This window comes from Carassius auratus, chromosome 25 (assembly GCF_003368295.1).
Source record: "Carassius auratus strain Wakin chromosome 25, ASM336829v1, whole genome shotgun sequence".
NCBI classification, from domain to species: Eukaryota; Metazoa; Chordata; class Actinopteri; order Cypriniformes; family Cyprinidae; genus Carassius; species Carassius auratus.
In genome coordinates, this window is record NC_039267.1 from 12,817,894 (window position 1) to 12,833,731 (window position 15,838).

The 15,838-nt window shown below is 38.5% G+C and overlaps 1 protein-coding gene across 3 annotated transcripts in view; it reads right to left on the minus strand.

Annotated features, from left to right (window-relative positions):
• The window catches only part of LOC113043383 (vacuolar protein sorting-associated protein 13A), a 49,870-nt gene that overhangs the window by 4,692 nt on the left and 29,340 nt on the right, over nucleotides 1–15,838 (minus strand). For all 3 annotated transcript variants that reach the window (XM_026202728.1, XM_026202725.1, XM_026202726.1), the window contains 22 exons: nucleotides 14,728–15,144; nucleotides 14,530–14,634; nucleotides 14,080–14,226; nucleotides 13,868–13,999; nucleotides 13,658–13,791; nucleotides 11,986–12,112; nucleotides 11,634–11,863; nucleotides 10,825–10,978; nucleotides 10,178–10,324; nucleotides 9,950–10,031; nucleotides 9,747–9,816; nucleotides 9,558–9,672; nucleotides 9,001–9,114; nucleotides 8,740–8,885; nucleotides 5,168–5,249; nucleotides 4,965–5,078; nucleotides 4,362–4,437; nucleotides 4,068–4,231; nucleotides 2,684–2,729; nucleotides 2,462–2,585; nucleotides 2,259–2,373; nucleotides 293–378 (listed from right to left, as the gene is read on the minus strand). In XM_026202728.1, the coding sequence (XP_026058513.1) occupies nucleotides 293–378; nucleotides 2,259–2,373; nucleotides 2,462–2,585; nucleotides 2,684–2,729; nucleotides 4,068–4,231; nucleotides 4,362–4,437; nucleotides 4,965–5,078; nucleotides 5,168–5,249; nucleotides 8,740–8,885; nucleotides 9,001–9,114; nucleotides 9,558–9,672; nucleotides 9,747–9,816; nucleotides 9,950–10,031; nucleotides 10,178–10,324; nucleotides 10,825–10,978; nucleotides 11,634–11,863; nucleotides 11,986–12,112; nucleotides 13,658–13,791; nucleotides 13,868–13,999; nucleotides 14,080–14,226; nucleotides 14,530–14,634; nucleotides 14,728–15,144 (2,927 nt within the window). The remainder of the gene's footprint in view (nucleotides 1–292; nucleotides 379–2,258; nucleotides 2,374–2,461; nucleotides 2,586–2,683; nucleotides 2,730–4,067; nucleotides 4,232–4,361; nucleotides 4,438–4,964; nucleotides 5,079–5,167; nucleotides 5,250–8,739; nucleotides 8,886–9,000; nucleotides 9,115–9,557; nucleotides 9,673–9,746; nucleotides 9,817–9,949; nucleotides 10,032–10,177; nucleotides 10,325–10,824; nucleotides 10,979–11,633; nucleotides 11,864–11,985; nucleotides 12,113–13,657; nucleotides 13,792–13,867; nucleotides 14,000–14,079; nucleotides 14,227–14,529; nucleotides 14,635–14,727; nucleotides 15,145–15,838) is intronic.

The following is a 15,838-nucleotide window of genomic DNA, read 5'->3' on the forward strand; positions in this document are numbered from 1 at the left end:
GCATGTGTCTGTGAGTTTGTTGTGCTCAGAACGACTTGAAAGTCTGTTACAGTTAATAACAAGATATAAGATATACACCACCCCTTTAATTGGACATTCACATAATGGCTATATAAGCAGATTGTAAAGATGCATGTAAACAAATTCATCACCTAAAAGGTTTGAAGCAAAACAGTCGTGACATGTTTAATGCTACTGTACTAGTGTATGGTTAAAACCAAATGCCCCTTCATCTAAATGTGCTCATGTGACACTGCCCATGCAAAATAAGGGGTTTATATAATTCACCTACTTTTTAGTGATCATCAGGAAATCTGATTCGTTCACCTTAGCATGAGCAAAGTATCTGTACTTGGCAAACCGTCCGTTTTCAATACTCTACAAACCAAATGGAGAAACCAATTAATACAAGAAAACACAATCAAGTGATCTTATACGATCAAATCTTTTCTGGCCATCACATTCCTAAAATAGAAAAACAGTGATGGAGTGAGTGTTAATACACAAGGACTGATGAAAAGACCAACAGAGGAAGCAAAATGTCAAAATCATCTACTCATCTTCATATACGCAGCACTAGTTTCTTAAAATTAAATTTAGATAATTGTGTAAGACTTTAATTCTAAAGCACTTTCACAATGCCTGTAGTTCTGACTGGTGTGTTTGAACCAGATCTGGATGCAAGAATGCAAATTTCCAAAATTTCCCTAGTAAAGACACTGGGGAAGAAAAGAATTGAATGCAAAACTTAAGCAAAGGTTTAGTCACGACGTTTCCTAAAGAGACTAAAGTCACAGTACACACCCCTGCGCTGCGTACCTTGTGTCTATAAATCAATGAAATGTGATGTCATTTGCAATGCATTGTGGGATTGAAGGGTGTGGAATAGGATAATGATGAAAAAAAAAAGCATTTGGAAACAGACTTTATTCGGGAAAAATGACATGATGAGATGGGAAAACAAATCAGAAGGAATAAAAGCAAAACAATTGGCAATCATAAAACAGCAATATTTACATTTAAAATAGATTAACCACTCTCTAACTGAGCACACAGTAAATGATTCTGCTTTAAGATGCAAGTTACACAATCAGACTGAACATTTAATGGGAAGCCCTTAAAAGGACACGTGTTCCTCATCCTCATCAGTGTCAGTGCTATTCCTCTGAGAGAGGGCCGTTCTGCTCTGTGAACATGACAAGAGAAGAGAGCTGCGGTCAGTGAGTCAGGGCCAGTGCACTACTCCAGAAATACTAATACTACCACATCTTACACTACTGAGCTAATGTCCACAACTCCTGAAGTCTCATGATGCACAACACATCACAAAACCGTGTGGTTCTTAGAACAATGACTGGTGGAAATGACAAAATTGGTAGTTTTACTTAATGAATTACATAGTGGACAACATACTGAACTGATCCGATTTAAACTGAAGATCTAATTTGAAACCCTTGTTGGTCTATTTGGTCCCTGTTGTGTTTTGGATGCTGGGTTGTGATGCTACTCATCTAGTTTCACCAGTAAGACTCTCTTGGGTTGACCAGCTTCACCAGCTATGGTTTACTGGTCTGCAATCTAGACTAACATGAAACCAGCATAAACCAGCCTGGACAAGCATGAAGATTCATGTTGGTCTAAACTGGTTGTTTAATGAAAACCGTGAGTGTTTAAGATAATGGCATAAAATTCTGGAGCAAGAAACAAGTCAATCAGAAATATGTGTGTAATATGTAGTGTATGTTATGTATATACATGTTTCTGGGTAGCTGACAAGATTTCATTTTATATTTCCATCAAAGTTTTTTTATGATTTAATCAACAACAATGCATTAAATCAATCGAAATGGTCAAAAGTGAGAGTAAAGACGTTTCTGAAGGCTCATGTGACACTGAAGCCTGGAGTAATGATGCTGGAAATTCATTTAATTTTCGTCACAGGAATAAACGACATCTTAAAATATCTTTAAATACAAAACAGCTCTGTAATAATTTGACAATATTGCCGTTTTTACTGTATTGTGATCACATAAATGCAGTGTTGGTGAGTCTCGTGACCACAAACATGTGAATGGTTGAGTATCTGTGTATTTTAAAGTGTACTGTAAGAGACTGTTGTCCCTGCTCAGGATGTCATGTCAACTGCTCCATTCCCTATTATCATGGCCATTCCTGTTATTTTTGTCTTTAAACCTGTTTACCGCCATTATCTTGAACACCAGGAGTGTGACGGCAGGAAGTGAAGTGTCATGCGTCACCTGCAGCATCTGGCTGCCAATGCCCTCCCTCTCTTTGTACGGCCGGATGACTCCATCCTCATGGATGAAACGAGGAGGACGTAAACTCTCCACATCCTGAGACGTCCCTGCAGCTCTGCATTCAAATCAGGCCAGAAAATCATCACAATCAGGGATTAACAAAGCCTCTTTCCCAAACAATGTACACAGACATATTCAGAGACCTTTTGATGCCTTGGAAGGTGCTGCTGGCCATGTCTATGATGCCCCCTGTTGGTCTGGTCAGAGCTCCCACCAAACCTTTGCCCACACCCTTAAAGAAACCCGCCGCTCCTTCCTTCTGAGCTCCTACAGCGCACACACACACACACACACACACAACACACTGAACACACAGGTTCAACACTGAAACGTCAGACAGAAGTGCAGATGACCGGTGGTTGTACCTTTAATGGGTTTAGTCACAATGCCTGTGATGCCGCTCACAAACCCCTGTGTGATACGGAGAAAAGGTCATATTTACAAACTGACTTCCCACGAAAATTCAATAAATATCTACTCTACTAAGTGCAAAACATAGACTGTTGACTTAGGGCCGTTTCATAGTCAACGCATCTGTACGTATACGCGTCCCCGAGGCTACGCATCGTTACGCTTCGGCCGCCATTATGCGTCGGTGCGTAGCCAAATGTGTCGTCCTAGTTTTTGATACGCGACGCGCCGATTCACGCAATACTATGCGTTGTCGGTGGGGGCGACATTGCAAGTATTGTACATTAATTCAAGTATATTGTGTTTACAGAAGAAGAAGGTTTGAATACAATGGCGGGCGAAGAGGAAAAATTATGCGAAATACGTATTCATCCACATTTATACGATAGTTCATCAGCAACAGAATACACTCCTCTTCAGTTGCCATTGTGATATGAAGATCACGCGACCCGTCTCTACTACCCCCTGTTGCGTGAGCGGTGTATTGCATACACGCATCAAACGTGACGCTTGCGTTCACGGTTTAGACTATGAAAGAGTGCGTCGCTCGCGTTGCTTGCTCGCGTTTCTTGCATTGACTATGAAACGGCCCTTATTGTATAACAGTCAATTAAACCTTTGTATTTTTTTTAGTAATTATATATATATATATATATATATATTTTTTTTTTTTTTTTTTGGTAGCGTTGCGTCAATGGTTGGAAAATATATGTAAGCATGATATTTTTTTTCTGTTGTCAAATAAATTTTTTTTAAATAAAGAAAATAGTTTTCATTTAAACAAAAAAATATATATATATGACTTAAAAAGACTTATTTTGTAGCTGCGTGTTGCAGTATGTGACCATTGACTGACACCAGAGAACCATGAACATGCAAATGTGTTGCTAACTTACTCAAATCTCAACTATAGAACAGTTCTGGAACAATTCTGTCATCATTTCCTCCATTTCGTGTCTTCTCAAATCAGAATTACATCTTTTCTTCTGTGCATTATAAAGAAGATATTCTGAAGAATGTCAGGAATCCAACAGTTTCGGTTGCCATTTACTTATGGGAACTTATGACCTCCTTATGACTCCCAAATACAGTGGAGGTCAACAGGAATCCGTAATGCTTTTAGTTAGTAAAACTCTTTCAAACATCTTCATTTATGATGCACAGGAAACAGACAGTCAGACAGATTTGGAACAACAAGAGACCGAGTAGATGATGACAGAATTGTTATTTTTGGATGGGACTATCCTTTTAAAATATACTTTAAAAAATACTTTATGTCAAAGGGGTTCAGCTGACAAAAAAGGGAATCATTGATTTGGGATCTAGTTGTAAACTCACAGAGATGAGTCCCTTCCCTCCTCGTGTCAGGCCTTCTCTCACTCCGCTGGGCTGCTTGTTCATGGCCTCGCGCCTCTTCTGCTGATACTCCTCATCCATGGTCATGACCGCTACACCTTTAGCCATGGCTCCCGTGATCCGAGACGCCGCTCCGGCCAGACCGCCTGAAACGGAACAAGACTGCTGTTTATACTTGATATAAGCCTCATGTGACATCTTATGACTGGATTTTGAGGGAAGAATTCATAACTGCATAGATCTCTCACAAACATTAGTGTAGTACAGAGTACATACCCACAGCACCTCCAACCAGAGCCTTCACACCGAGCGTCATGCCCTCCATAAACTCCTCTGGTCCCTGTATGGCACCCTGACAAACAAACATTCAGAGTTATTTTAAGATACTATTACGTTTTTTTTCAATTGCACTTTAAAAATGAAAAATTATTTCAAAATCATATTTGAATTTGTGTATATTTTCAGTTTCAGTACAGATTTCAGTATTTTTTGGTGGGTTTTTGTTATTTTAATAAGTTGTACAGTTTTTTTAAAAAGCCTTTTTTTATTATTATTAATCTTTATTTAAATTGTATTTTTACGTAACTAAATGAAATTGAGAAATCATGCTTTGGCAGCTAGCTAAAATAAATAAATAAATAAATAAATAAATAATTTTTTTCACTTTATTACTTTTATTTTATTTCAAGCAGCTAAAAATTTAATATTTTGATGTTTTAAATTTTTGTAAACTTTAATGACATTAAAATGACAGTAAATGATAGTAAACAATAATAAAGTGTTCAATAAACTTGTTTGTGACTGTTTTAACTGAGTGTCAGTTTAGAAGACCACACATTTAGCATCTTATCCATCCTATCAAAAGAGCTGCAGTTTCACCTGATAAGGCTCATAAAAGAAGGCCTCGACGCCTTCAGACAGACCACGGATCAGTCCGAAAGGATTCCCGAGGACATCCAAACCCAAAACCAGAACATACATCTGCTTGATAGCCTGAAACAGACAACACACGAGCACAGACACATTCAAGTTGTCACACAGAAATCAGCAGTAGTTGGGGAATAATAAAGGTGAAAGGTCACCTGTTTGGAATAATGTCCGATGACCTCCGACTGCAGCTGCTGAGTGGTGCGGAACTGGTACTTCAGCTCACAAAACCCAAGTCTGGAGAAAGACAGGACACAAGTGTAAATATACAATTCATCAAATATGAGACCTTGTATGTACTCATAATAATAAGTGCATTATGTATACGGTTTATAACTCTGTATGCACCGAATATCCACTAACTAAACTTAATATGTTAAAATATGCAGTATGGAGACAAACCACACTACCCTTTGATCTTGCCTTTCTAATTTTACGAAAGTTAACATTAATTTCTGAGAAGATAACTGTATGACAATTTGACAAGCCATTCATTATTAAACCTCTACATATTGTACACTGTTTCACATGTCAACTTTAAAACATTAAGTAGCTCAGCGTTATTATCATTAAAACTAAAACTAAATACATTGACAAAAATTTTTTAATATATGATATGAAAAACTGCCTTGGCAATTAAGTGGAATTACTGAAAGCATTAAAATTACTAGTTGAAAATAAATAAAAACTATAACTAAAACGACAAAGCAATACTAGATAGAAATAAAAAAAATTTAACTTGAAAAAAATGATAAAAGCACCAAAATTCGCTAAAAAACTAAAATGCAAACTGAAAATATAAAAATAATTAAATACATCTCTCGTATGTTGATGTGGGCAGTGTTTTTATTTATTTAATTTGCGGCTTCATTATTATTATTTTTTTATATTATTTGTGAAAACAATGAAAAGTTATTGTATAAAAATAAAAAACTATTCAAAAAAAGATATAAATAATACATATAATAATAATATTATATATATATATTAGGGCTGTCAAAAATAGCGCGTTAACGGCGTTAATTAGTTGTTTGTCGTTAATTACGTCAAAATTTTTAACGCATTTCACACATATTAAGTTAATTGCCTGCGAGCTTCTCCTCCTGTCTGTACGGTAATGCGACAGAGAGACGAGTGGTTATGACGCAATCGTTACCCTATTTTTTACAAAAACTGTTTATACGGGGCCATAATGTAACATAGCAGGTAATGGAGCCCTTTATACATTGTCGTGTATCTTTAGAAATAAATAATGGACAAACGGAGTCTTTAAACGCTGGACAAACGGACAAACGGAGTCTTTAGTTATTCGCTGTCAAAGTGACGCCAAAATGAATGGGAGTCAATGGGAATGCTAACTCAAGTGAAGTTCTGCTAAAAGATGGCAGCCCCCACCCGACTTCAACTTCCGGTCGAGTTCCTTGCCCCCTGTAGTGATGGCCGATTCGTGAACGAATCGTTCAATTTAACCGGTTCTTCTTAGTGAACCGGTGGAACCAGTTCACCAAATCGAACTGAATCGTTTGAAACGGTTCACGTCTCCAATAAGCATAAATCCACAAATTACTTAAGCTGTTAACTTTTTTAACGTGACTGACACTCCCTCCGAGTCAGAATAAACCAATATCCCGGGGTAATCCATTTACTCAAACAGTACACTGAATGAAATGCTGTGAAGACCGAACTGAAGATGAACACCGAGCCGAGCCAGATAATCAACAAACACGCCCACTGCTGGAGCAGTTCTCGGTCTCGAGTCAAGAACCGGTTGCTTCGGTTTTCGGATCACCAGTACACTCAACCGAGAATCGTTTCTGTCGGACGCGTCCGATTTGAGAACCGATGAACTGATGATATTGCGCATGCGTGTAATTTTGTAAGTATTTTGTTAAACATCAGAAAGTGTGATAAAATAACTATATTTTATTTTGATTTTTTTATTATTATTTTTTTAGATTAATGTTTCCGATCTGTATATTGTATACAATGTATAGGCCAAAGGGGTTTTCAGGGAAGTTGGACAATAATTAAGACTCTAAAGACTCTTATGTTTAATAGGAATAAGGGATGATTTATGAGATATCTGTACTGTATTTATAGTTAATGATGACATTCACAAATTGAGTTTGTATTAAACAGAACATGAACACGAGTAGAGCAGCTGATGACACTGAACTGCAGCACGTGCCGGTTAGAGTGATTCTCGTTCTCGAGTCAAGAACCGGTTGCATCGGTTTTCGGATCATCAGTACACTCAACCGAGAATCGTTTCTGTCGGACGCGTCCGAATTGAGAACCGATGAACTGATGATACTGCGCATGCGCGATTCAGCGTGAAGCCAACTGACTCACAGCATGTCTGAACCGAAGGGATTATTTTGGTGATTGATTCTGATTCTGTACTAGTAATGTTATGAGAGCGGGTATTTCGAGGGCTTGGATGAAGGGCAATCTGGCGAAACGTAAGTTCATTTAATAACAAATACATCGCAATGGATTATGTTTAGTAAGTGGATCATGGTTTCTGCGCTGATGACACCTAATTTATTTACTTTATATCTTCAAGACTTAAATCCTCATATGCACATTATTGCTGTTACTGTATTTAGGTGTTGTTGCAAAACTCAAATGTAAACTTTTCATGATTATGAGGTTTTAACTGACTAAAGTTATGATTACTGACTTTATATATTTGAATGATTGATAGACGTGACGCCATTACGTCATCACCAATGACGTCATTACGTCGAGCGTGAAAGAACCGATGAACCGGTTTTTTCAACCGGTTTATTGAATCTAACCGTCCGAAAGAACCGGTTCGCGGAAAAGAACCGAACTTCCCATCACTAGCCCCCTGATCTCGCGAGCCAGATTTGAGGATCACTGTGTTATAGCGTCCTGTGTTTCACACTGCGCATGCGCAAAACGCCTACATGCAATGCAGCGAAAATTACAGCTGTTTGGAAAAGCATATGCATTTTTACTTGGTTTTACTGCCACTTGAAGCCTTCAGAACGTGAAAATATCGATCCTAAAGCATTGTGGCAGAGCAAATGAACACCTCCCAAAAACAAGAGTGCCCAGAGTGCTGCTTATGTGATTGTGGCACATGTTTGTGTTTCTGAGTTCATTCTTTCGAGTTTCTCTATCCATAATTTCATAGATATGTGGCTATATTTAACCACTGGTTCACCTAAAACTCTTACACTATCTGTAGTTAAATGGCATGGTTTGATATAGTGCTCAGGTAAATTTGATCTAAGTAAATGTTAAACTTTTGAAATTCAGAAAAAAAGAACCACATGATGAAACAATACATGAAAATTATGTATCTGTGTCCTGTTATTTATCTTTTGGTATGCATTTCAGAAAAAAAATGGTTAGGATTCAGGTGTAGTTGCAAATAGTGATTAATCCTGATTAATCCACTGAAAATTCTGATTAATTTGATTAAAAATTTTAATCATTTGACAGCCCTAATATATATATAAAATTGCATATGCTAGTTTTGCTCCCTTGACATGCATTTCTAGCGTGTTTTGGTTTCTCCACTAGTGGGCAGTGTGAAAGCAGAAAAACTGAAGTGAAGCGTGTGTTTTGTGGAGTTGACATCATCTAACCACATGTGAGATCCAGAAACACCCAGAGTGTGAAGTGAGGGTTTGTCTGAGGCGGGCTGGAAAGAGGAACTACAGGGATTTACTGCAGTGAGAGTGAGAGCAAGTACTTGAAGAGGACGTCCTGAGCGTCAGTGAGTGTAGCTCCAATACTCTTCAGCAGGACGCTGAGCAAATGAACCGGAATGACCTCTGACCCGCGCTCTTTCTTATTCCCGTCTTCACCACCGGTGCTCAGAGAGAAACTCAAGTGAAGCTGCCCAACACAAACAGTTCAACTCAACACCGTACACTCAAAATGAATGTGTTTTTCTGTCCACTGTGTGGTCTGTGGTCAGAGTGAATTAGCACAGCAGGTTTCAGTAACTGACCTTTATGGGAGAGATGTGGAAGTATTCGTAAAGGCTGATGGGGGACGTGTCTGTAGCTGAACTATGATAGAGCTCGGTCTTCAGATACTCAATGTCCTTCTCAAACAACACCACCTACAATACACCACCACACACATCCAGCAACAGATCAAACACACTACTATCAGTCTCTAGTGCTCACGCAGGTTGCATTTATTTGATCCAAAACAGGAACATTGTGAAATATTATATTTTTAGATTAATTATTGTTTTTTCTTTTTAGCTAAATATCATTAGGATATTCATGTTCCATGAAGGTATTTTGTAAATTTCCTACTGTTAATATATCAAAACTTAAATTCTGATTAGTAATATGCATTACTTTCATTTGGATCAATTTAAAGGCAGTTTCTCAGTATTTAGATTTTTTTGCACCCTCAGATTCCAGATGTTCAAATAGATGCATCTCGGCCAAATATTGTCCAATCCTCACAAACCATACATCAATGGAAAGCCACAGGATCTAACAGGATCTAACAGGATCTAACAGGTGTGTGTGCTGTAGAGTGTGACTGTACCTGCTGTTCAGACGTGACCACACTGACGTGCTCAGCAGTGAGGAGCTCAAGTATGGCATACAGGAACCCAAGATCTATCCGCAGGTCCATCTCCTGAATCAACACTTTAAAATACCTGGGAAGCAGAAATCAAGCCTGTTTTGCAGTTTGAGAGCAAGAGATTGAAAGAAATTGTATGAGGAAACGTACTTGATGCGCAGAATGTCAGAGTGTCCGGCTGCTCTGGTAATGATGCTGACGTCAGCGAGCGGTTTCGGCTCTTTAATAAAAATAACAAAAACAAATGCAATAAACGTTACCATAACAATGCCAAATCTGTTAGATACAAAGAAACGAGCAGGAAATAAAACCCATAAATGATTCTACATTGGCCTTTGAGTGAATCGACTGACCTGAGTCCATGCTGACTGATCTGGGCGGTTTGACGGGGTAGAAGACGAATGGGAAGATGGCTCCAGGCAACTGATTTTGGATCTGAGAAGTAAACGGGAGAATAATACATGTGTGAATTAGTGCGTCAGACTTGATAAACAGGCTTTGTGGTTGTACTCATCCCATTTATAACTCATATTTTTATAATGCGTCTAAAGCTGGATTGCTTTATCAGGAGTGAAACAGACCTGAATCCTGTTGATCTGGACTCTGTAGGTTTTCTGGCGGGTGGAGACACTGTACTCCACCTTTAATGCTGGCAGGAAGTTCCTCCTGAGCGGAGCGTCAAAGGGCTGCAGTATCCTCATGTCCACCCCGTTAGCAGCAAACAACACCTGATGAACATTCAGTACAGCCAGAGATGGATTCAAACAAGAATGACCTTCTGTCCTTCATGCAGCCCAAGTTATCCAATAACTTAGCAGTGGGATACACAGTAATGTCGTTATATAACAAGATTTGATTTAAAGATAGTAAATAACACATGTATAACAACATTGTACTGTAGGTAAAATGTATTTTTCTTTACGGTTGAACCACTGATGGCAGATGGACTATTCTGACGATGTCTTTCACACTTTTCTGGACCTTGACAATGTATTTTACTTTGCAATCTATGGGACAGTCACAAGCCTCCCGGCTTTCATTCAAAATATCTTAAATTGTGTTCTGAAGATGAACAAAGCTTTAACGGGTTTGGAACGACATGAGGGTAAGCGATTAATGACAAAATGTTCATTTTGGGGTGGAATATCCATTTAATTCTGATGGTGACTATTTAAAACAAGGCATCTTGACTTTTAAGGGCAGTGAATTTGTTGCCATGAGCACTAACCTGGTATTCGTTCTCAAGGTCAATGATGATGCTGTCCACTGGCCCGCTCTCCATATATTCTCTGTAGCACTGCTCCAACATCGCAGCCTCTTTAACCCTTAAAACCTTCCATCGGCTGCGCTTCTTCGGCTTGGTTTCCCACACCACATCAGAACTGACAGCCACAAATAAATTATATTAATTTGATCCATTTCAATAAGCAAAATATCTCCTGGGTTGATGTGGATGCTAATATAGTTATCTTTATAGTCATCATTGTCGGGAAAGGGCCTTAAAGGTGCTAAAGGGGACACCGGATACCCATTTTCCACAAGCTAATATGTTTTTTTAGTGTTCTCATGAAATGTCTGTAACATTCTTTGGTTAAAAACCTCAACAACACATTTTTACTTTGTCAAAAACAGCTCTGTTCAGAACGATGTTTCTTTAAACGATAATGAGCTCTGCACACTCCGCCCCTCTCTTATCTCTTTTTGTGTATTTGGTGGCACATTACCATTAAAAAACAAAGCAAACTGGTTGAGATATGCTAATATGGGACAGTCCCATAAGTGTTAGTGGGCGGGGCCTGAGCAGTATGATGTCATACAGCTCAGAAAATCAAAATGGCTTGATGATTGAGATGGTTTAGGTTTTTTGGGGATTAAACAGTGAATGGATTTTTATCATTGTAGGGTGGTTGTGTCCACAGACTGCTTAGACACATTCATATGCAAACACCACGTACTTTGCATACGATTCCCCTTTAACAATAGACACAGCTAACTACCAACACTTCAGTCGTATGCCAACATGACACCCAGCAGTACCTGGTGATGCCAATGAAGGCCACTTCCTGGCTGCTGGTGTTGTTGACCAGTGAGACGCCCATGTTCTGTAACAAAATGCAGGTTTCCTGTTCAGCCAGCTCTATTTTCTCATTATCGCAAATCTTCTTGAAGACACCGTGCTCGGTGGTGAAAAGCGCCACACGTTGGAGGCCTTCATAAAAAGAGATGACAAAGAATTTTCCCTCCTTGTTCACATCCAACAACTGGTCCTACAGAACAAATGAAAACAGGCAACCAGACAGGAATTCAGTTTCACATCTTCAATGAAGAGTGAGGTTAAATCACAATTAAATATTGCAATCAATTATCAAACCTGGTTTTTATTTCTCACCTTCTCGCTCTTGAGCTCTCCTTTGTACTTGCCCCACTTCCAGCTCAGTATTCTTGAGCCGGTCGGTTCGGCCCAGGTGTAGTACACCGCCTGACCTGGAGCCAGCTCATCCATTTCTTCCTGAGAGCTGCCAGAATCAAACCATTAGTTGACCTGATTATTTAATGTTTGTTCAGACTATATAAGTGAGACACTTAACAAGTTTCACTTTATAGTATGAGAGAAAGTTGAAATCATGACATCAATGCAGCCGCAGCAGGCGTAAAACACATCATATAGAAACAGAAATATCAGGCACATAGTATTAACTAAACAATATCAAAGTATAATTTAAACTTGATATAAAGCTCAGGCACTTAATTTCAATTTAACAGCAGCCAAAGTCACAATAACCAAGAGTCCAATGAAATGAAAGAAAATAGTTCATGCTCTGTATCTTATCAGAAGCCGGAGCTCCAGTGACACACAAGAGAATACAGTTCATTTGTTAGGAAACGGAAACTAAAGCAGCTGTAAGCACAGAATCATTAAGCAAGTTAAGTTAATTTCGGTTTTCTTGTCCACTAGGCGCAAAAACACCAGACGGGATGTAAAATCATCATCAGGAAGAGAGTAATTCACTTCAGACTGCAACCTTTTATGCTGTGGAAGGAAAAAGAGTTAAAGAAGACAACTCTACTGTGCTCCCTTCTGTGTTAAATCCCATGTTGCAAGGAAAAGAAAAAAATACTGTTTCATGCATCTCAACCAACATCACTTTGTCTGTCAGAGTGCAACAGAGTGAAAGAGTGCACCAGAAGGATTCAGTCTCTCCACAAACAGATGAAGAGACATCCACTCTTTCATCCTGAAGCCAAGTCCAAGATTTCCACTTACTGGTGCTACAAAGGAAAGAAGACCACAACAAAAAATGCAGAAAAAAAAAAAAAAAAATTCAAGCAACATAAATACCAAAAAGCATACCAAAAAATGCTACAAGAGCAAGAGCAAAGATTCTTTCATTTTTCACTGCATTAACAATACATTCAAAAAATAGGCAAAAAAAAAAAAGAAGAAAAAACCTTGAAAGTTGTTTAAAATTCTGGTTTCCCAGCCACTCCCATCTATGAACTACTTGATTTTCAGATGAACAAAAAATAAAACGAGAAATGTTACATTTATAAATTACTTATTTTTTATGTTATATTTACTGCAAGAGCAGTATATTTTAAAACACAAACTACATAAATGTTTACCTATTTGTCAATTTCCAAATTATATTATATTTTTTAATTTTGATTTTCTCTTTAGGGCTCAATTATAAGGACTTCTGATAAAGACTTTTTGTTTGATGTGAACATTTATTTTTTACTAAAAATTTTCACTTACCCTACCACAAAAAAAAGAAAAAAAAAAAATATATTTTTTGAGAAAAGTATTTTCTTTTCAACACAAAATTTTACCTACCTAGAAATGATTACACAGCTAGATAACGACAGATTCAGAAAATACAGTTATGATGTTCAGCTCATCGATCAAAACCAAATGTTTGGCAGGCGTACAAACACGTCTAGCTCATGATTAACAGACTCAAAGACCTGTCCTTACTGCTGTCTCTCATTGTGTCCTTTAAACTCTGGAATACTTTGACCTTTGACCTTGCACGATCACGTCATGCGTCTGTCCGTCTCACCTCTGGTGGAACTGGAGCGTCTCGTCTTTAGTGTGGTTGATGAGGAGGAATGGAGCGGCGCCGTCGTGGTAATCAGAGAACCGGATGACGGAAGAATGTTCCGTCAGATTCACATCCACAATAATACCACCCAGCTACACACAAGAGGAAACAAGAAAAGGGATAAACCGAGGGAGAGCGTGCTGGTGTACCGCTCAGTCGGTCACTCACGGTTCTGTCCAGGTGCAGCAGGAGGCAGTTCTCCGTCTGGTGGAAATCAAACGGCTGTGGCGACGATTGGCAGCCCTCCACTATGACTCGGAGTTTCCTTGAGTCTCTTTCTGGCCAGAATGGAACCGCAACCTGAGAAGCAGATGGTAAATCTCCAAACACTGAGAATCATATTAACATTTCATCTGGTACAGCGGGTTATATCTCCTGACCTGTCCGGGTCGGGCCTCGGTCCACTGATCCAGACCTTCCTCACAGACTCGGATTACGTGCTTGGTTCTGTTCAACAGCGTGTAGAAGGGCAGGAACGTCACCAACCGAGTCAAACTGAAGCTGGTGGTGTCGATCTTCACTCCCACCTAACATCAAACCAAACATGACAACACAAATATTCAATCAAAGTCAACGTGGCATCTGAACCACATTTTAATTATGCAATGACATATTTCTGAGTGAGTATACTTAATGCAAAAATTTTTTATTTGATTGAATTATGATTATGGTTAATACAAGCACATTTTAGAATTGAAAGAATATATACTGTCTTTGTGGAAAACGTGTAGCAGAAATAGGAAAAGCTACAATTAACGGTATTAAGAAAGAAAATAAAGTAAACATATTGATATATTAAATTCTGAATGTTGTAATGAAAGAACTGTGACCATGTAATCCTTCTGTTCCCCTTTGCATTTGACGTCACCGTAACTCCCAACAGTGTCGATGGAGAAATCTTCTGATAATTCACTTTCTGAGATCATCAGGCGAATCTGTAAACAATACAGTGACAGACGGAGAAGTCAGACACTTGATTGATAAAACAGCTGAATGTTTCCTGCACGCTTGATGACATTAATCCAAACCTTGTTGTTCTGCAGAAAGTTGCGTGGCTTGAAAGAGAAGAGGAGGGGCATGTCGTAATCCTTCAGGTGTTTGCGATGAATATCGTCTGCCTTGTACTGCAGCAGTCTGCCCGTCTTATTCACCATCCAGTACGGGGAGTGGATGGCCACCACCAGCTGACCCTCCTCCTTCTTAACATGCACCGCGATGTGGAGCTCCGTCTCGGTCTCCATCTCCGTCTCCTCGTCCACTGCCAGCGAGTGGAAGGTGATGAAGCTGAGCTCGTCACCATCGCTGCACAGACTGTACTTGGACTCCCAGTCCTGCTGCAGGTATCCCAGCAGCTTCAGCTCCAGAGTGGAGAAATCCATGATAGCGGTGTGGATCTGGGTGGAGTGGCCCGCTTTCAGTAAGGAAGAGGGGAAATCTCCATTGCCCTGGAAAATATGCAACTATAAATGTAATACCCGTTACTTGCCTAAAAGTAATCTTTTTATATATAAAGAAATTCCAATCTATTCTACAAAAGACTCCAAGCAGGCTTTGACTTGAGTGGAATTTCCAAAAGCAGCTCTTTCATAATAAAAGACAGCTGTAAAATGTATCCCCTGTCCACAGATTACAGGATCTAATACAGTTTTTTTTTAAAGTAAATACTATCAACCATCATTCTTTTTTGATAATTAGCTGTCATACTTGAAACTCAGATAAAAAAAATAAAAAAATTATCAATTTCATTATTTTAGTGTGCATACGTCATGTTTATATTTAAACAACGTTGATTCATTTTTATGTTTCTTAGTTAAGTGGCTTTCAAAATAATCTTTAATTAAAAAAAATAATGATTTGTTGAATATTCAGGTGATTATAATTATTTGGGATGCACTTATATTACAATTTATGTTCGATACCAATTAGCCGATTTTATGGATTCAAGTTATGGCTGATGACCAATAAATCTCCATTATTACAATTCTCAATTACCATTTTGTATTAATCAATAAAAAAACAAGAATACTTGAATAAAAGATTAAATACTTAATTTTTTGTTCATTTTTTAAATTAAAACAATGTCCAGATGTGCTCCAGATGTGCATTTTATGTGCGTGTGAGTTAAGTTTATAATAATAA